We start from the raw sequence: 22,659 nt of genomic DNA, 5'->3' as shown, positions 1-22,659 counted from the left end.
TTTTTAATAGTGAAGTGGCAATCGTTTTATTATTATTAATAGTAGTAGTACTGGCAAACGATGCAGGGAAGCAAGCTTATGCTTATACAGCATCAACCAAAAATAAAAAAAACTACCCAACTCAATTTTTCATCCCTTCCAATAATACAGCTAGCATGTCTAATTTTTTCTTAAATTTATTCAGACTACCCTCTTCCACAACACCAAATGATAGTTTGTTCCCATAATCATTTACTCCCTAGCTGAAACCAAATTTTCATCCATCTTTTCTGCAGCCATCCTTTTTAAATTTATATCCCCTTATGTGTGTTGTCTGAGAACGAGTTAGAATTCCATCATCGTTAAGTTTACTAACTCCAGTTAAAGCCATTAACATTTCAATCATCTCCTCACAAGAACCTAATTTCCAGCTGCTGAAATTTGCAGAACTGAAGTCTTTGTAGTTAGAAGACCCATATGTGTTCTTTGCTAATCTGGTTGCTCATCTCTGCTCCCATTCCAACAGATCCACATCCTTCCTGAAATGAGGCTTCTAAACCTATATGCAGTACACAAGAAGTGGCCTAACCATTTTCATATACAGTGAGATAATTGCCTCCTTGTCCCTGAGCAAAGTCCTGTATATCGTTGACAGAACCCCATGGCTGTTTTAGCAGCGTATCTGCACTGCTCAAAGAATTTATGTTGGACTGTACAATTACCCCTAGGTCTCTTTCATTCTCCACCACGTGATACGACCTAATTGGTATGTTATTCTGGGATTACTGCTACCCATATGCAGTATCTTGCATTTACCAATGTTAAATCTGAAATGCCACTTCACAGCCCAACTTTCTGTTTTCTAGATCTTACTGAAGAGCATGCCTTGATTCCTGTCATTTGTCATCCTGCCATTCTTTGTATCATCTACAAGCTTGATATGCCTTCATTGATATCATTAATAAATATTGTAAACATCAAGGGTTCCAACAGTGAACCCTGATGGATTCCACTAATAATATTAGTTCAAGAAAAGTAATGCCCATTTATAACCACACTTTGTCTTTTGCCACTAACTATCCCTTCATCCATAGTAGCAGTAACTTTCCCCTAATGCCACACTGCTCTAATTTATACAGCAATCTCTTGTATGGAAAGGCTGATATGTGAGGGGCATTCAATAAATTATCTACCTATCAATGAAGGGAATGAGACAAGGGCAAAAATTTTTTTATTTTTTTATTTATTTATTTGTTTATTATTTATTTTATTTATTTATTTTTTTTTTTTTTCAGTGTAACTCCCCTGAACTTCGGCACTTGTTCCATTTTTTTGACAATGAGGAAATACCAGACAAATAAAATTCTTTGGCCTGTTCATCAAAGAATGCAGAAACAGCAGACATCAGTTCATTATCATCAGCAAAGTGACATTCATATAAGTTTTTCTTGAGGTGTTGAAACACGAAATAGTCACTAGGGGCCAGATCCAGACCGCAAGGTGGATGGGTAGGTTCTGTAAAATTAGTCTCCCAAAGCAGCAACAGCATGTGATCTGCACTCTTGCATCGTTGCGAAGCAGCACACCTCTGGAGAGTTTTCCACAGCATTTTTCCTTATGACATATCTTAGGTTGTACAGTAGGGATGCATATGACTCCCCAGTGACTGCCTGCTTGTGTTTCAACTAGTGAATGTACAAAATTCCCTCAGCATCCCAAAATATGGTGTCCACAATCTTGACAGCTGAAGCCTGTGTCCAAAAATTTTTGGGTAGAGGAAAATCCTTGTGATTCTAGTGCACTGATTCTTGCTTGGTTTCAGGATCCCAATAGTGAACCCACATTTCATCACCCATAACAATTCTGGAGGATCCCTTCCATAAAGCTCTAAATTCTTATCACAACACCATACTCTCAATTGCTTCTGCACAGGAGTCAGAAATCTGGGGACCCACCTTGCACTGACTTTAGTCATCCCCTAGATGTTCATGCAGGATTTTTATTACTGTTCCCTCAGATTGGGGACCCCACCTTGTACTGACCTTAGTCATCCCCCAGATGTTCATGGAGGATGGTTATTACTGTTCCCTCAGATATGTTATATTCCCTAGAGATTTGGGATACCTTTAAATATCTCTCATTCATCACAAAGGTTTCCACGGCTTGGCACGTTTCTGGAGTAGTCACTATCACAGCCTCTCCTGGATATGGATCATCTTCGATGGACTCTACTCACTTGAATTGTTTTGACCAGAATTTCACATGGTTCTCTGAAGGTTCACTGTTGCTATACACGGCCACCATCCTTTCATGAATGGCCTTTGACCCATTTCCTTCTTTGGTGAGAAATTTGATGACTGAACAATGCTCCAATTTCAGCAAATCCTTAATTTGATACAGGTGTCTTCCTTCTTTCTGTTATAGTAGCCCAACCTAAAAACATAATGGGATCAAAATTAGTATGATTCAAGTAAAGTATGTGGAAACATGATAAATCATGTATCATTGAAATATAACTATGATAGGTAGATAATTTATTGAACGCCCCTTGTAAATTGGAGTGTAAAAGGCTTTACTGAAATTTAAATATATTATGTCAAAACTATTTTTATCCAGTTCCTTTATTACTATATCATAATAGTTAATCAGATTGGTCCGAGGCTCCCCCCCCCCCAAAAAGCCCATAATGTGATTTTTGAATAATTCTGTTCCTGTTAAGATGATCCTGCAGTGTTTCGTTAACCTCTCATTATCCATTATTATTCTCCATTATTTTCTCTAAAACACGAGCAAAGCTTACAGGTCTACAATTGCTCATTTTGCCATTTGATCATGCTTTGTGAATAGGAAAGATATTTTTCATACCTCCAACTTATAAGAATCTCTCCTGAATCCAAGAATACTCTCATAATTATAGCCAAAGGTTTTCTTTCCTCTTTTGCTGCTGCTTTTAATGTAACTGGATAGATTACATCAGCCCCAGTGCATATTTACTTTCAGCTTCAACAATTTCTCTTCCACTTCTTTCTTCTCATTATAACAAAATTATTTAGTTCCCAGAGTTATAACCTAGTGTACTTCCTTTGTTGCTCTCCCTAAAAATTTCTTCATGCATGATTGCAGATGCAAAATAGTTATTTAGTTTGTCAACAACCTGAACAGGATAATCAGTAATATGCCATTTATATCTAATTGGCCAATATTGTTTGTCCCTTTCTTCTTGTGTTAACATCGGCATAGAATTATCTACTACTTTTTACGTTCTCAGCTAAGGAGTTCTCATAATATTCCTTAGCATGCCTAACCCCGTTAGTAGCCTGATTGAAAACTGGGATTTCTTCTCTGCACACTATTCAGTTCATCTGACATCCATTTAGGTCTATACCTTGAACAATATCTCTTAGTTTGTATAAAAAGCTTAGTGGGTTCTCCGGTTACTTCCCATTTAGAAGAATTTGATTGCGTCCCATTTAGAATTTGCATTTGGTAACGTCATCAGTTTATCCCACAGAAAGGAATTTAAAAACTATATACATAAAAACATAAATATGTTTGAATTGCCATTCAAACGTAGAAACATGCTTGAATGGCATATATGATTTTTAGAAGGAAGAGAGAATGTGAAAGACTATGAACAACCAGGCCTTCTGATAACTTGATGAAAATATGGACCTGGTAAGGACATTGATTTGAAGTCATCTTTGTTTAAGCATTAGAATGGTTGCATCAGAACTCAGTATGGGCAAAGAAACAGACAAATTTTAACTGAAACTTGAGGCATGAGAAAAGTGTGCGGGGGCATGCACATGCCAAGATGGTGCCAAAAATTTTGATTGAAGATCAAAGAATGCGAAGACTCTAAGTTTGTGAAGATGTTTTGGGGAAAAAATTGAAGAAAATCCAGACTTTCTAAGTGCTGTAATTACTTGCAATGAAAGTTGGCAACCCAGAAACTGAAATACAGTTGCAATGGAAGCCAAAACAACTCCCCTGATCAAAATAAGCAAAAATGAAAACTGTGCTTCTTGTTTTCTTCAACATTAAAGGAATTATTATAGTTGAATACATCCCACCAAATCAGATTGTTAATCAAATGAACTACATTGTCATTCTAACAAGGCCGTGTAAAAAAAATTCAAAGAAAGAGACCTGAATTGTGGAAGATTGGTTGGCTGCTCCAACACACAATGCACTCACTGGCCAAAACACAAATCTCTCTCTCTCTCTCTCTCTCTCTCTCTCTCTCTCTCTCTCTCTCTCTCTCTCTCTCTCTCTCTCTCTCTCTCTCTCTCTCTCTCTCTCTCTCTGTGTGTGTGTGTGTGTGTGTGTGTGTGTGTGTGTGTGTGTGTGTGTGTGTGTGTGTGTGTGTGTGTGTGTGTGTGTGTGTGTGTGTGTGTGAGTGAGTGAGTGAGTGAGTGAGTGAGTGAGTGAGTGAGTGAGTGAGTGAGTGAGTGAGTGAGTGAGTGAACATGTGCCCTGCTTGCTAGACCTAGCTCCTTGTGACTTTTTTCTCTAGACTGAAAAAAGTGTGCAGTACTTCAGAAACCCATTCTCAGTCCATTGAAGACACCATGGAAAAAACAACCAAAATTAAATTACAAAAGATGAATTCCAGAAATGGTGGTATGCTTGGAAGAAATATGTGGAACATTGTGTGCAAACCCAAGCAATTATTTTGAAACAGGTTACTTGTAAGGTGTGAAGTATTTCATTAGTTATTTTATTGCAGCAGTGTCATAATTTAATAGCCACACCTTGTATATATTTTTTTTATTTGATTAATCTGAAGCTTTATTTTATATGAACATGTGAAAAGTTAATTCATAACTTACACTTTTTTTTTTTAGGTCATTGAAGTTTGACCTGCATAAATGGAAAAATTGATCATTTAAGCCATAATAAGATTAAAATAAAATCTTTACAAAGAGGAGTGATTGAGATGTATAATCAAGAAAATATAAATCCATTAGGAGAATCTGCCCCATCATATACAACTGTATAAAATTGAGAGAGAGAGAGAGAGATAATCTTTATTGCAAGGGACTGCGGGTTGCCATAAGGCCAGGGGTTCACAGCCTCCTGATATTTCTGGGATTCTTAAACAATTATTTACAAAATGAAAACAAAAAGGTAATTATACAATGGTAACAATACACTTATCTACAAATGAAAACATAAAGATGACAATACAAAGGAGAGAGCTCCTCACTAGAGTTAGGGCTGATTGAGCTGGCTTAACATCAAGATTAACAGTGCAGGCTTAGTCAGACAAAAGCAGATTTAAAGGTACAGATGAGTTATGGCTGATTAGTCGTGCTATTGAGAATTTTTTTTCCCCTATATCTCCAATCAACGGCAAATTTGTACAGGTCAGCATCAAGATTCTGAGTCTGTTGAGGGGAGGGGGGCCCTGTCCAAGAGATGCAGTCAAGTTGAATGGGACTTGAGCTTAGGATTGGTCCTTAGAGCAGCAGAGGTGAGGGGAATCCTCCAGCCAAGGTATCCCAGAATGAAGGTGTATGCTTGTTATCATCTTGACTGTTGCTAGGAGCCATTGGTCATCGATTAAGGTGGGATGCTGTGGAATCCTGAGAGGGTTGGCATGGTGCAAAGCAGAGTTGGAAGGTTGCACTTCCTGTTGGCCCACTTTAGGAGCCAGAATTCTTCTGCAAACAATGGTTTCTTTATTGATGGTGCCGCTCAGGCCCAATTTCAGCAGCATAGAATAAAGGTGGAAAGATAACTGTTCTAATGTACTTCACAGTTGTCTTTTTATCAGCGTTATGTAGGAGATGTTGCTTTGCTATGCACTGTAGTCTTGAAGCACCTGTGAGGAGCATGTCTAAGTGGTGCCTCCGTAGCCAGGTGGGAAGGAGCAGCAGTGCGTAGCACACGCTTCTTGATTAGACTGGGATTCAAGCCCGTCACCACCAAATATGGAGGATGCGGAAAGGTCAGGGAATGACCACCACATATCCGGGAGCAATATGGCCTTAGTTGCTAATGCTCCTAAAAACCAAATAACAAACAACAAACACAAACATGTCTAAGTGGTGGGCATTAAATCGAAGTTTGGAGACCAACACAGTTGGGATGAGGGTGCTGCTGACTGAAGGCTGGAGTGATGAAGGATTTTGCTTCAGTGAATCCAGCATGAATTCAGACTTAGCAGGATTGATCTTGGACCCAAACTGGAAGAGGCAAGATGCAACTGTGGTGAGTTGATATCATCCGCATAGCTCAGTAGACATTGAGTATGTGCAACCAGTGGGCAGATGAAAGCAGAAGGCCCAAGAGGACCCTCCTTGTGGGACTCATGCAGTGATAGATCTTGTAAAGGTGCAATCTCCTGTATGAAAATTTACAACCCTGTCATGCAAAAGAAAGGAGAGGAGAGAAGAATCATAGTATGTTCCCTGTGATCTGGAAGTGGCATTCCAGGAGAGTGAGAAGTTGGTTTACTTGGACAGCTTCAAATGTGGTCTTAATGTCTAAGTAAGTAATAGGGTGGTTAAATTTAGTCATGACAAAACTAGCATCAAAGATGAAAGGCAGAGTGGATGCCCAACAGTAACTACTACGGAAAACAATAAAGTTCATGACATGGTGATGGATGATTAGTGAGTAACTTAGAAAAACGTTAGAAGCTACAGACTTCTGATTTCAATAGGTATAAAACATTCTGTCCAATGAATTATGTATGACAGAAGTGCTCTACACATTGACCTTCCTCTTGATACCTGGTCTGAAAATTCTTTGATACAGAACAACATTTTGCTCGTTATCAAGAATATTGTGAAAACTTTATGTACAGAAATGGAAGCATGTTGATTCACCATTGATAAAGTTGGTTTCATCTGTAGGCATCAGAAGTGGCTTTTGACTTCTGGGATTCAAATTTAATAATAATGGAAGATTATCTCCCTAAGGAATAAAAACATTAAATAGGCAATACTGTGCTAACTTAGTAGTTAAATACAAGATCCAGTAAAGTCAGAGGCCAGGATAGTTGACTAAATGTGTTGTAGAAAACAGACGTTGAGCATAGGGCTGCATATCACTATAATTTCTAGTAAGGACCGACAGACTGGTTTAAATTAAAATTTATTAAAATAAATAAATAAATATGTATAAATAAAAAGCAATAAAATAGAAGCTTTCAGGGCGAGGTGCACCTTCATCAGCTAGTTGGAGTACTGTACTGAGCGTATATTTTTTTATACATTGAGTAAAATAACAGAAGGCGACTGGGCATGATCATAAAAACCAGTGCCAGTAACACAGTATTGAGCATGCATAAGGAACTCCAGTGCTCATCGCATTGTAGAATGGCAGACTCCATAATCTGATATATGTGAACTCCCCTATTATGATTCATAGTACAGTTACAGCTGACTATGTGGAGTGCCATGAGCGCTGGCAGTAATCATGTGAATAGTCGATGGTTTCAATGTGGGATCGAGGTTGTTGCTCGACCCAATAATGTTCATTGACAGCAGAGTGTTCAAAGTTAGTGGTGCTGAGAGCCACCTCATGCTCTGAGACACAATCTTTAACCTCCTGGCAGTTTCACCAACATAACATATCCCGCAATCAGGACACATGATATTGTAAATGGAGCTGCTCCATAAAAAAAGGAGGAATAGGTGTTTTCACACTGAAAATAATGGAATGCAATTTCTTATTGGGGAATTGCACGCATTATATATTGTAACAGGGAAAATTCTAACAAAACATTCCAACATGCCCAGACAATAAGGGTTGTAGGCAATAGAGATGAACTCATCATGGGGAGGATGTGATTGAGTGACAAAATCGCAAGCTTGTAACTCGCACCTATCCAGATCACCAGGAGGGGGGGGATAACTGCAATTAGAAAGTTCTGTTCTTACTATGTGGAGTGCTCATTACTTGAGGCACTCCACATAGTCAGCTGTATTATTATTATTATTATTAGCTATATGGTGCAGCATAAGCCTTGGGCTTATGCTGCGCCAGCCAAAAAAAAAAAAAATCTGAATTATCCTGAGAGAGAGAGAGAACAAGTCAGAACTAGAAGGGAATCACCAAGAAAAAGAAGAATGATGATATCCAGCTCAGGACCCTGGGTGTGCCAAGCCCATACTCACCGATGTGAGTATGGGCTTGTACTATGAATCGTAATAAGGGAGTTCAAATACACTCCATTTTGGAGTCTGTCATGCTACAGTGCAATGAGCACTGGTGTTTCTTATGCATGCGTAATACTGTGTTATTGGCACCGGAGTTGTGATTTCGTGGTCATGCCTAGTTGTCTTTTATTATTTTACCTAATGTATGTATGTATGTATACTCAGTACACTACACCAGCTAGCTAATGAAGGGACGCCTCATCCCGAAAGCTTCTATTTTATTATTATTTATTTATATATTTTTTAACACTTTTATTTTATTTGATATCTGTTTTAGTACTTTATTTATGTGTTATGTATTTATTTATTTTAATAAAGTTTACTTAAACAAGTCTGTTGGTTGTTACCAGAAATTACAGTATATATGCTTTCTTTCTCAGAACAATGCATGGTTTCACTCATTGGCTGTTGCCCTGTCTGCAATTCATCAGGCTGGCCATGAATCGTTGCCCCAGCTATCTTACTTACCAGAACTAGCCCTGTCAGATTTCTACCTAGGCTCAAAAACTAATAACCAAGTTGTCTGGAACAAAATTTGTGTCAGATGATCAAGTAGTAGTAGTAGTAGTTGAGACTTGTGATGCAAGAAAGCAAGCTTATGTAGCATCAGCCAAAAAAAAAAAAAAAAAACCCTTTCACACATCCAATCCCTCTAAACGTTTGTCCAGTTTCTCATTGAATCTATTTAAGCTATCAACTTCCACAATGACAGATGGAAGGTTGTTCCAGCAAACAACTACTCACTGATTAAAGGCAAATTTCCTCGCATCTCTTCTATAACTCTTTCATTGATTTGAATTTATGCCCCCTCAGGTTCATAATCTGAGCAAGAGAAAGAATCCCATCAGCGTTGAGCCTGCTCAACCCATTCAAGGCTTCATACCCCTCAATCAGATCACCTTGCAGATGCCTATGCCTGGTCTCCAGATGCTGTAATTTGCAGAACTTAAGCCTTTCTTGGTAAGGGTAAGTCCACCCTTTCATTGCCCTTCTCTCTCTCTCTCTCTCTCTCTCTCTCTCTCTCTCTCTCTCTCTCTCCTTGCTCAAGAAACTCTACATCCTTCCTAAAATGAGACCTCCAGACCTGTGCACAGTACTCAAGACATGGCCTGACCGTTACCCTTATACAAAGGGATAATCACCTCCTTTTCCCTACTAGCAAAAGTCCTGCATGTCATTGACAACACCCCATGACTTTCTCTGGCAGCCTGACTGTACTGCTCAGAAAACTTCCTATCTGACTGCACAATTACCCCCAGATCTTTTTCATTTTCTACCACCCTAAGTGTAGTACCACACAGTTGGTACGTTTCTCTGGGATTACTTCTGTCCATATGCATAGTAACATTTGTCAATGTTAAACTTCAGTTGCCATTTCTCAGCCCATCTGACCAACTTTTCTAGATCCTGTTGCAGTAGCATACCTGTCATTAAGAACCCTGCCAACCTTCATATCATCTGCAAACTTCGACATTAAGCCTAATATACCTACATCATCAATATAATTGATAAATATACAAAACAACAGTGGGCCCAACTGAACCCTGGGGGGGACTCCACGAAGAGCAGCATCCTTTGATTACCACTATTACCACTCTGGCTTCTCCTACTGAACCACCCTCTTTTATCCATTGTAGCAACTTACCCTTAATATCATACTGCTTCTATTTGTACAGTAGTCTTCCATTCGCAACAGTGTCAAATGCTATAATGAAATCCAAGTACAGGTGACCCCCGCTTAACGCTGATCATTCGTTCCGGAAAAACAGAGCGCTAAGTGAATCCGCGCTAAGTGAGCGCTGCTTTCCCATAAGGTAACATATGTATTTGTGAGCTGCGGTCGGTGCCATAGGATATTTCCTAATCAATAATAAACGGTAATGAAAAGATGCACAAATGTCGGTCAAAATATTTAATATTCAAATATTTGCACATATAAAATATTCTGCATTACATACGTATAATTATGTGGTAACTACTTGCGTCTCAAAAGTAAACAAAATTCCAATTAAAATAATGAATTTAATTGATTTAATTTAATGGATGAATTTAATCATGAAAAATGTGTGGATTTTGAGTTGAACTTTGGCCCTCTTCCAAATAAACTAAAAGGGGTATTAATTTTAAATGGCCCGCAGCGTTACCACCCAACAATAAAGTCAACCGATCCTTCGCCGCTTTGAAACTTGGCATGTTTTTTGTTCTTTCAATATGAAACTTCTTTTAGGTATTCGTTTCCACAAAAGTCCTGCTTCATCTATGTTAAAAACTTGTTGAGAAGTATAACACATAATACCCCTCTTCAATAATTTTAACAAGTTCTTTTTTGAAAGTTTCGGCTCCTTAATCTGCACTAGCGGCTTCTCCCGGGATTTTAAATCTATTCTACCAGTTTTAAATGGTTCCACATTTTTTTTTTAGGCGAGTTTTCTTCAGATCATCGTATTGGCTAATCTCTTTCTCTCTCTCTCTCTTTTTTTAATATTTAACTTAACTGAATTCTGCATTGGAATATTATCTTCAAAAAAATTAGTCTTTCCATTTCGATCCTAATAGCCGGTCTAGTCCTAGTTGCTTGTAGTGGAACAGCTATCTTTCCCGCTGCTAAAATTAATTCTTTATTTTTTCATAATTATTCTTACAGTTAAATTTGCGAGTCCTAAATTATGGCACACATCCGCTTGTCGTTGACCGGAATCGATTCGCTTCAGAACGTCTAATTTAATTTTCAAATTCAGTCTTTTTCTTACATTTATAGTCTTCGTACTGCGCCCAGACGTTGTTGCATTTTCATTCCTGTCGGTCATTATTAGCTCTTCGAAAATATAACTGCGTTGGTTGAATTAATTATGATACAATGTTCAAGTAAACTGTCCGTTACGCACGATGTCTAATACTGTACTGAGTGATGACTGACTAGACTTCAGATAAATGCATATAACGCAAATATTACAAGCAATATATTTGATCATTTTTTAAAATCTTGATCTCGGAACTACGTAACAAGTGACTGTACTTAAATTAGCGTGAGAGAAAATTTCACTGAGCGTGGGAAAATTGCTCAAGTCAGCGTGGGAAACGTTTAAATGCTGTTTTGCTATTCATTTTCAAGCTATCGACTCCATCAAATGAAACGATTTCGTTAAATATGTCAAAAATGTAATTTGTAAAAGAGCGTTATAGTGATCTGTGACAGCGTTATAGTCAGATACGGGTTATAATATAAGAACAGCGTTATAGCGAATCAGCGTAAAGCGAACCGCGTTATAACGGGGGCCTGCTGTATATGATATCAAAATTATTTTTTGCATCCAGTTTCTTTGTAACCACATCATAGTATCCAATTAAATTTGTCAAACAAGTCTTTCCCTTAACAAGCCTATGCTGTGCCAGAATTATTACTGCAAAGTGATAGTGGCCACACAGTCTTTTTTCAGGCTCTTACACACACAACTACAAAACTGTTATCATTAACTGGGGCTACAGTGGAAAAAGTGAATTCAGTTACAAGGAGAAATATTATGTAAAGTCAGCATGAGATGACAACAAGCCTGTGACTACTAAATACAGTGCTGTTTCTTGTATTCTATCTATCTTGTTAACTCCTCTGACCGTTTGGTCATCCCAGAGTATAAACAGAATATTTATTTATTAACACCTATGCTAGGCTAGAAACTTATCAAACGACTCCATAGCATCTGTGCAGCTCTCATAGTTCAAAGAGTGCTTTTAATTCAAAAACCTGATATACAGTAGTGCTATCCTCATTGTGTGTGACTGCATCAACATGTGTGGATACTTCCTTATTTTATTTTATTTATTTTATTATTATCCCTAATTTTGGCAGGACACCAGAATAATTGTGTGTGTGTGTTTACATTTTGCTGTATATAAATATAGTAAACTCTTTAAAATCTGGAACCATCAGGAATTGAGAGATGCCAGAGTTTAAGATTTTGTGGATTTTTTAGGGTATACTTGTTAGTGGTTGAGCAGTTTTAGAGAAGCACATTCACTGAATGTTAAGGGGAAAAAAAGGAAAAAAACTGAACTTATTTGCATCTGTAAACATTTATAATGACTATCTTCTCTCTCTCTCTCTTTTTGGAAACAGGATTTAAACTGCATTGATAATACAGTGAACTTAATTCAAAGAAACCTGCCTTTTAATAAGATGCTATCGTACTGCACTACTTTCAATATGTGGCTTTAACTACTTTACAGCCTTGAAAATACTGACTTTATAATATACGGCAACCCACCTCGAACAAATTTTACAATAGTTTTGTCTACGTGTGTTGCCAGTAGAGGAAACCTGCTGTCCAATGAGTGACCAGATACTTTAGAACAGGCTGTCATAGCAGTCTCATCTTCCAAGCAAATGGCCAATCAACATATTGGCAAGTCATCTATTTGAAAGTAGTACAATACCACGGAAATTCATTGCAAAGGCAGTGAGCCATCTTAATTCTGCTGTGAAAATATTAAGACTATTTCATTATCTTTGCGATTTAAATCTTGTTGGCTGCAAAAACGATTGCAGGACAAGATATTCCTGCAGCATCTTATAAAGAAAGAAAGATATTACTCTTTTTTTTTCATTTCACTAATCACATTTGTTTCCTTAAAACAAATGTCTTAATACGAGTGCTAGATTACTTTATTAATATTTATTTATTATAAAATGAGTCAGATTTTCCATTTTATTGTATTATGGTAGCATGAAAACAATCTGGAAAATGAACTAAATAAGATCTCACTCATTTACACAGGCAGTAATAGAAATTTGTAATAATTAAAAGTTCTAGAATCAGTCTGATTTTCAGTGCCTTTCCCCTCCCCTTTTTGCACATATGTTATAACTTGCATAATCTATTATCTGTGATATTCTGATAAAAAAAATATGCATTTTTATATTTTATTATAGATCCACTTGCTACTCTTGCTAGTGCAGCCATATCTTCAGCAAACAACATGGCTTCCACAACTAAGTCAAGTTCACTTCCTCCACATGGGAAACTAGAATCTGTGGATTCAAAGGAAGGAGGTCATTCTTTGTCAACAGCTTCCAGTACAAGCACAGCAAACGGTTTAAAATCTGAGGTTTCTGACAACAAACAAGTAAATAAAAAAAAATTGTAGTTTTTATATTGTAAATAAATCTTTATTGTGAAGTACAGACTTACAACACAATATCCCATCACTGCGACAAGCACCAGGGGTTCACAAGTTTCAGAAAAAAACAGAATTAAATATGGCATACAAATACAAAACAGAATTAAATACGTCACACAAATACAAAAGACAGAATATAGCCTAGTGGTGATTCAGCAGGGCTCCAGTGATGATAGATGATAGCATAGATCAGGGACAAAGGCCTTTGATAAAGTTGTATCTGTCCTTCTTGTTACTTATTTGCCTGTCAAAGTCTGCATCCACGTAGTTCAGGGCGACAGACATCTGCCTGGGAAGAAACCTGTCAATGAGTGCAAGCCTAATTGTGGTGAGCCACAAGTGCAGGTGATGGTCTTAGGCTTGGCTGTGGGATCCTCCAAGAGCAAGCATTCCAAATATTGGGGAGACAATATCTGCCCTGTGAGGAGTTTGGCTGTCAAGACCAGCCTCTTTTCCACAGTCAGGAATCTCACCCTCAGGATTTTGAGTGCTTGTGCCATCATGGTAGTTGTGGTAGCAGGAGGCAGACAAAGCTTGGTATTGGACCATTTCAATAACCAGTATTCAGCGGTGTACACCCGCTTAAGGGTTGTGGGTGCAGTTGAGGCCCATATTTCAGCACCATAGAGAGAATGGCTGGGAAGATTGTGGAAGTGATGAATTTTTTAACTGGTGATGCTGAACGTGTAGCAGCCACTGCTTTGAGATCCACCATAGACGAGAAATTTTGGTACTGATTTTTTTGTAATCTGGTTGACAAAGGACATCTTCCGATCAAACAAAATGCCAAGGTCTATGTGTGACAGTATGTTTGGTATTAGTATCCCTCCAAGTGAAACTTTGTTTTAAGGGAAAATATAACCTGAGCAGACTTTTGTGGGTTGATTTGAAGGTTGAAGTTTTCCGGGTACAATTCAAAATCCTCAAGGTTGGAATTAATCTTGTTGCTAAGCTGAACACGGTTGCCGCCAGGGTTAATTTGTCTCAGCAGTTTCAGGTCATCAGCATAGCATAATAGCTGTTCGTGTAAGTAATAATGGGCATGATGATAGCCATGAACAGGACACCAGCAGTAAGGTCACAGGATAGGGTGTGTTGTTGCCGATGGAGAATAAGTGTTCTGTGACAGAGCAGAGATTTGAGAAAGCACCAGTAAAAGCAGATTATCTACTTTGCCAGGTCGGGACATGGTATAAATAACACCTGATACTGAGCTCCATTAATCAGTGTTACTCTTGTTCTTCAGACTTAAGTGAGTTTGTGACAAAGGCCAAATTCCAGACTAATAGGTCAGAGCATATCCGAAATAGCACAGCTGGTGGGATGCTCACGGTCAGCCGTGGTTAGTACCTACCGAAAGTGGTCCGAGGAGGAGGCACCTACGAACCGCTGGTGAGGTGTTGGACAACCACGGCTCACTCATCGATCCTCAAGGTGAGCGAAGGCTCTCCTGGATGGTACGTGGCAACAGAAGGGCGACTGTGGTGCAACTCGTCAGTAATTGGAATGCTGGTGACAGGAGTAATGTGTCAAAACACACAGTACGTCGAACCCTGCTGAAAATGGGGTTGTGCAGCCGCATATCACTCCAAGTGCCCATGCTAACCACAGTTCTGCACCTACAGTCGACATGCGAGCATCGAAACTGGACCTTGAGTGATTGGAATAAGGTCGTCTGGTCTGATGAATCACGTTTCCTGTTGCACCATGTGGATGGCCGAGTACATTTGTGTTGTTTACCTGGGGAAGTGATGGCGCCTGGATGCACCATGAGACGAAAACAAGCCGGTGGTGGCGGTGTTATGCTTTGGGCAATGTTCTGTTGGAATATCCTGGGTCCAGTCATCCATGTGCCGGGCACTGTGATGTCTACTACCTACCTAAACATCATTGCTGACCAGGTACACCCTTTCATGGCAATGGTCTTCCCTTCTGGTGATGCTGTCTTTCAGCAGGATAATGTGCCATGCCACCCTGCCCGGATTATTCGAGACTGGTTCGCAGAACATGAGGAAGACTTCCAGGTATTGATTGCCCTGGCCTCCAAATTTCCCAGAAATCAGTCCCATCGAGATCTGTGGTTTGTGTTGGAACAGCAACTGCAATCATCAACACCCATCTCAACCTTACAGGAGTAAGGTTGAGATGGACCTTACAGAAGTTAAAGGATCTGCTGGTTATGTGTTGGTACCAGATACCACAAGACACATTTATAAATCTTGTAGAATCCATGCTTTGCCAAGTACGAGCTGTTTTGGCTGGACATGGAGGACCAACATCATATTGGGTAGGTGGTCATAATGTTTCGGCTCATCGGTATTTAAATTTGAAAACAAAGTTAGTTATCAGGAAGCCAGAAAATTAATTGTACCCTGCATACCTAACTGTACGTATGCTAATATCGCCAAAAAAATATCAAACAATGACCAGTCAAACTAATGATACCGTTCCATTAAAGATATCAATACCTGTCTGGGTTTGGGCTGTCCTCTCTCATCAACAGTCCAGTGCCCTTAAACACTCAGATCAAGTATGTAATGTGCCTCTTATGGTACCAATGAAATCTCTTCCCCTGCCAGTGATTGCTACTACGTCAAATAAGCCTAGTTTGACTTCAAAAAAGATATTCAGGACACATCGATGGACTCATCCAAACAGGAAGATCCAATTCTGGAAATATTTGTAGAAGATATGAACACTGGTCACCCTAACTTTCCAAAAAGAGATAAACCAAAGCCTGAATGTCATGTGACAACCACATCAGGTATAGCTTCTTCTAAATTCAAGTAATGCCTTATATTTCACAGTAGAATTGCAGAGGCTTTTGTGACAACAAAGAAACGAAGTTCGAAAATGGTGCAGCAAAAAATAAGTAATTATTTTCGTTAAAGGGCCCTATACATATGTGTTATGGTTGAAGTTCCATTTGTTTTGTTACCTATCAATAAAATATGTAAATAAAACTTAATGTTTTTATTTCTAAACTTACTAAACTTTTTTCTTTTTTTAGTCTTCAGAATAGTATTTTTGATAAGTTTGAAAATCCAAAAAATTGGAAGTCTGAATACCCCTGGCCCCAATCGACACTGCACTGTATAATAAAGAAATATACTAAATGTTTTTGTACCAATGTAGTAGCATTGTTACAAAAACTGCATTTGTTATTTTTTGTACACTAGGCAGTTCATGTTAATAGTATTGCACTTAAATAGGTATCATATTTTTTCCATCCTTCAGTTCAAATAGTTACTACCAAAATTAATTGAAAAAAAACTCTTGCTTTCAAATCAATTTAGAAATTACTATAAATCTATCCCCCAACACTATAAAGTCAATAAAATATTGTTTTTAAACGGTCTACTATTGTTTCTTTTCTTATTCTTGTTATTATTATTATTTTTTATTTATTTATTTATTTTTTATTTTATTTTTTTTTTTTCATTATTAAGGAGCTTTCAACCTCACACACACAACCAAAAACAGAAGTAAAAAAGGGAAATCAATGGTTTGATGTTGGCATATTCAAAGAAACTTCATCTGTTGTGTCTCACTTCTTTCTGCCTCTGGAAGAGAAAAAAGAAGATGTAAGTTTTATTTATTTTATTTATTTATTTATTTATTATTATTATTTTTTTTCATATATTCACTACAAATGATTTGAAAACAACAGCCCTACTTTTATATATATATATATATATATATGTGTGCATTCTAGGTGAAAATAACTTGATTATAATATAACAAATTTTATTAATTGTAATTACATTATTTCTACCCTTGCTGTTCAGCATATGAGGTATCACTGCTTTATTAAAAAGTACATTCATTTTTTAAGCAAATAATCAAGATTTGCTTAGTTTGATATGACACAAAAATAAAAGTCCCATAGTATTAATTAATATTATAAAATCCAAGAAAGTATAGCCAGTCGACATGGGTGGACAGAGCAGTGTCGAGTCAGTTTGGTGTGACATAAGCACTGAGTAAGCAAAGTTGAAAGTTAGAGTGTGTTATAGGCCTTATGACTCTGATGAGTATAATAAACAGCTTATCTTATTATCTTATCTTCATGGATTAGGCGATCCACCTGTTCCGATCTCGAAGAGGTCTGCCCATCTTTTCTTTTGTCTTCCCCTATCTCTTTTTCCTTTTGCTCTATATGTATAAGCTAATTTAGGGAATCTATTATCTTCCATTCTTTCTACATGTTCTTTCTATCTTTGTCTATATTCTATAATTTTTTCCATTAATTGAGTAAATCTTTAATATCTTTCTAATATTTATGTTTGGTATTTTATCTAATTTCTGCACCTTGTATTCTACTAATGTCTCTTTGTTTCAGTATCCATGTTTCAGAACCATAAAGAAGTGTTAGTATTAGTAGAATACAAGGTATTCAACTAATACCAACATCCTAGATATTTAAAATGTTTTACTTGTTGTAATATTTTATTGTCAATAACCATTTTTGTTCTCACCATATTTTCCCCTTTAAAAGCCATCGTTGTAGTTTTCATCGTAGATATTTTAACTTGATATTCTTCTGTTATTTGGTTTCATTTAAATACTACTCTTTGTAAATTATCTTCACTATCTTGAATAATTACTTGACCATCTGCAAATAACAGTGTATTAATCCTATTCTTTGTATTTAGATATATACCTGTATTAATTTCTTCTTTCCATTTACATATCATATCCTCAGTATATATGTATTAAACAGCATTGTGACAAGCTACATTCCTGTCTAACCCTTTGATGTATTATACTTTCTTCTGTTAATTTAATAAACAGCAGTACAGAAAAATAGAGTGAGCCAGTAAATCAGTATCTTATAATGGGGGATTTTAATTTCCCAGGTATTGACTGGAATTTGTGGATTGGCCACTGACACACTAGCAAGGCTTTTGTGGATTTATTCGATGATTGTTTTCTACAGCAGCATGTTCGGAAGGAAACTAGAGGGAGTAAAACACTTGATCTGATTATCAGATCAAGAGTTTCTTCAAATAATGGTTCTTCATGCATTAAGAATCTGCAGATAAAGGAGAACCACTAAGTGGCAGTGGTCACAGTGTGTCGAAGTGGGATTTACTCAAAGAGGTAACGACCATCTGGGGTAAAGGGGGGGGGTTGCTTTCGTAAAGGCGAATACTGTAGTCTGAGAATTTTTAAATTCTATACGTTGAGACCATCTAATAATACCAACAGCAAATTCAAAATGGGAAGCATTCAAAGAATTAATCTGGAAGCTACTAGGCTTTTCATACCAACTAAGAAATATTGTTCAAGGTTTAGACCTAATTGGATGTCAGATGAACTAATGAGACATGTGGCAGAGAAGAAAAATGCATGGGATACATATAAATTAACAGGTGACATTGGAAGCCTATGATAGATATAAGTTGGTCTGTAACCAAGTCACAAAGGAGGTTAGGCAAGCAAATTATGAGAAATCTTTGGCAAAGGATGCAAATAAAAACAGCAAAGAGTTCTTTACTTATGTAAACTCTAGAACGAAGGGGATGCATTAGATTGGTTCTATTGATATCGATGGTTCAACTGTTGATGATCCTGCTCAGGTAGCTAACTAAATGAGTATTTTTGCATCTACATTCACACATGAGGAATTATTCAAGGAGAGGAATCCCAGACATGTATTAAACCCTGGCAGTGAGCTAGACTATTTTGTAATAACTGAGAGCAAAGTGGAGGAGAAATTGTTGAAGATAAACATAAGGCAGGCACCTTGGGGGTAGATGGGATCTATCCAGTTATATTAAAGGAGGCAGCAAAGGAAGCAAGCAAACCGTTACCCATAGTTACGAGAGATCCTTGAACTCAGGGAGGTACCCATGGACTGGAGATGTGCAGATGCGGCCTCAATTCACAAACGAGGTACAAAGGTTGACACAAGTAATTACAGACCCGTTAGTTTAACTTCTATTCCAGGAAAATTAATGAAGAAACTGATTAAAGAAGCACTGCAGGATCATGTAGACAAGACTTCAGTTATAGTTCAGACAGGTTTGTTAAGGGAAAGTCTTTTCTGATCAATTTGATTGGACACTATGATGTGGTCACAAAGGAACTGGATGCAAAGAATAACTTTGATATCATGTATTTGGATCTTAGAAAGGCTTTTAATACTGTTGCACATGGAAGACTGTGGCACAAATTGGAGCAGTGTGGCATTGGAGGCAAATTGCTGCTATGTATAAAGGGATGGTTGAGTGGTAGAAGACAGTGATTATCAATGGACACTGCTCTTCGTGGACTAATATTATTAATCGGAGCCACCCAGGGTTCAGTGTTGGGTGGGTCCAGTGTTTTCTGTATTAATGATATTGATGATGGTATATCAGGCTTAATGTCTAGGTTTGCAGACGATACAAAGATTGGCAGTGTTGTTAATGAGACCAATGACAGTGTGCTACTGCAACAGGATCTAGAAAAGTTTAGCAGATGGGCTTGAGAGGTAGCATCTGAAGTTTAACATTGACAAAATGTATGAACTATGTGTTACTACAGTGACGGTGGTAGAGAATGAAAAGGACCTGGGGGTAATTGTGCAGTCAGATATGAAGTTTTATGAGCAGTGCAGAAGATCTGCAAGAGCAGCTCATGGTGTCTTGTCAGTGATATACAGGAATTTTTCTAGTAGGCATAAGAAGGTGATTATCCTCTTGTATAAGGCAATGGTCAGGCCACACCTTGAGTACTGTATACAGTTCTGGAGGCCTCATTTTAAGAAGAATGTAGAGCTGGTAGAACGAGTACAGAGAAGGGCAACAAGCTTAGTGAATGGAACAAAGGGTTGCTCTTATGAATAAAGGCTTGAGTTTTGCAAAGTAAAGTGTCTGGAGACTAGGCACCTGCGAAGTGATCTGATTGAGGTTTGAGCATGCTCGATGCTGATGGGTTTCATCTTCTTGCTCAGAATAATTGCCTGAGAGGACATAAATTCAGATTGAAGAAAGTCAGTTGTAGGATAAATGTGATAATGTTTGCATTTAGCCAGCGGGTGGTTAATTGCTGGAACTTCCACCTGTCATTCATAGAAGTTGATAGCTTGAATAGATTCAAGGCAGAACTAGACAAAGATTTGGAGTGAGTGGATGGGTGAAATGAGAAGGTTTTTATTTATTTATTTTTTTTTTTTTTGGCTGATGCTATATAAGCTTTCTTTGTTATTGTTATTTCGGTTTTTTTTTAGAAGCATTAGCAACTAGGGCCATTTTGCTCCGGGGATATGCGGTGGTCATTCCCTGACCTTTCCGCATCCTCCCTATTTGGTGGTCACGGGCTCGAACCCTGGTCTAATCAAGAAGCGTGTGCTACGCACTGCTGCTCCTGCCCACCTGGCTACGGAGGCGCCAACTTGCTTTCTTGCATCATATGCCTTTACTAATGCTAATGATCTTTTGTGGACATTAACGTTTTATAAGCCATGCTATTTTAAACAGTTTACTGTTGGGTTGGGGTTACTAAAATATAGTTAGTTTTGACTGAACATAATTTTTTTTTTTTTTTTTTCCCTTTCTCAATTCAAAGTGTTCTCAGAGTGTCACTGAAATTGAGGTGGTAGTGATTTATTTGAACAATATAACTAGGAACAAAGGATGAGTCATTCTTATAAAGAAACCAAAATAACACAACAATTTTGTATGTTGGCAGTATGAAATTAACAAAAGCATTCATCAGCAGCATAACATTCTTTCAGGCTATAGACTAAAACACAGTATCATTATTAACATCATAATTTTATATTTCTTAGTAGTAGTTTGTAATGCTAAATTTCTTTATAGTGTTTACTTAATTTTGTGCAAAAATCAAACATTTGTGTTTGTATTTGTAATCAGTTACAAATTTTTGAAGAAATTTATCAATATTTTATTGCAAAATAAAACCACTACTTTTATTTTGCAATACCAGTTGAACAAACTGACATAACTTTGTGAGAAAAAAAAATTTAACAGTGTAAATAATGAAGTTTTAGTTCTTAAAAACTGAGTCATGCAACTTCCATAGCTAGTTACACGTCTTTCTTAATCTATCTGAAAATTTTCCATGAATGACATTTTTAATGTGAAATAACATGATAAGAAAAAAAGGCCAAGAAGGTAATGGCCCTTCTCTGGCCATTGCCATTTCATTACTTCAATTATGGTTGGTCATCTTTAGAATAGTTCACTGTTTGTGTTCACTTATTTTATCAAACAGATTCAATAGTTGAAATACAACAACTGCTTTGCTTTCATTTTTTATTCATTTAAAATTAGATTAAAAAAAAAAAAATTGGAACACTTACTGTTTGTTATATATGTATATCATTAGTGTGAGGAAACTGATTGCTTCTAGTCCTGATCTTTTAATATGTATACATGGGAGATAGCAGTATTTTGCAATGAAGGATGAAGCCTATTTCATGTTTTTTGTTATGTGAATAAAGAAACATCCACTATTTGTCTCAAATAAATCCTAGAAAACTTCATGAAAGACCATTTCACAGTCTTAGTTAATCCTATTATTACACATTCATTGCCTTTTTCTGAAAACTGCCATCAAATGTAAACAGAAAAGGATTGTTTTTCATATATTTTGCCAATTGTAAACATCAATTTAAACAAAGAATACACAATAAAGGAAATAAACAGTTATATTCTTTGTTTAAATTTACATAAAGCATCTATATGTATACAACAGCAATTCACGGATATATTTAGATTTCAGTTAGTTTAGCAGAAAATTTCATTATAAATATTTGTTTTAAGTAGAACTTTTTTCCCACAAAACTGAAAGTTAACCTTCTGCTATACAGAACTTCTGTAAATGCTGTCCGGGCTTCTTTCTGTATTTCAGCTGGTATTTCCACCATTTCAAATGAAGCAAAAATTACGTGAAAGTTGTCTAATTTTCAGAACCAGGTTGATTTTCAACCACTATTCAAGAGGTATAGGTAATAGTTGTGCCAGTGATTTTTTTTTTTTTTTTTTATTAATAGTGTAGCAGAGTAGTAGCAGAGCTTTTTTTATTAATAGTGTAGGTATCCTTAGACATAGAACAAGATTATAAAAAAAAAAAAAAAAACATTTTCCACTTATATACTAATGCCAGCTTGCATTATGCAACTCTTCTGTATGGTTCTCTTTTTGCATTCATACTGTAAAAATTAAAGCCACTGGTCACCAACTTGTAATAAAAAAAAAAAAAAAAGTATAATGTTTTTCACAAATCTGTGTGTAATGGAAAATAGTCAATGCAGTTTTTGAACTCTAATATGCAAATTACTGAAGGAAACGTGTAATTAGGCTCAAAACATTTCCTGTATACA

General features: G+C 37.0%; 1 protein-coding gene across 3 annotated transcripts in view; it reads left to right on the top strand.

Moving 5' to 3' along the window:
- The window catches only part of Hcf (Host cell factor), a 722,783-nt gene that overhangs the window by 610,470 nt on the left and 89,654 nt on the right, over positions 1-22,659 (top strand). For all 3 annotated transcript variants that reach the window (XM_090372788.1, XM_090372787.1, XM_090372786.1), the window contains 2 exons: positions 13,078-13,271; positions 16,775-16,909. In XM_090372788.1, the coding sequence (XP_090228914.1) occupies positions 13,078-13,271; positions 16,775-16,909 (329 nt within the window). The remainder of the gene's footprint in view (positions 1-13,077; positions 13,272-16,774; positions 16,910-22,659) is intronic.

Source organism: Mastigoproctus giganteus, chromosome 4, assembly GCF_048544385.1.
Source record: "Mastigoproctus giganteus isolate SK-2022 chromosome 4, ASM4854438v1, whole genome shotgun sequence".
Taxonomy (NCBI): Eukaryota; Metazoa; Arthropoda; class Arachnida; order Uropygi; family Thelyphonidae; genus Mastigoproctus; species Mastigoproctus giganteus.
This window is presented reverse-complemented; position numbering and strand designations above follow the sequence as displayed.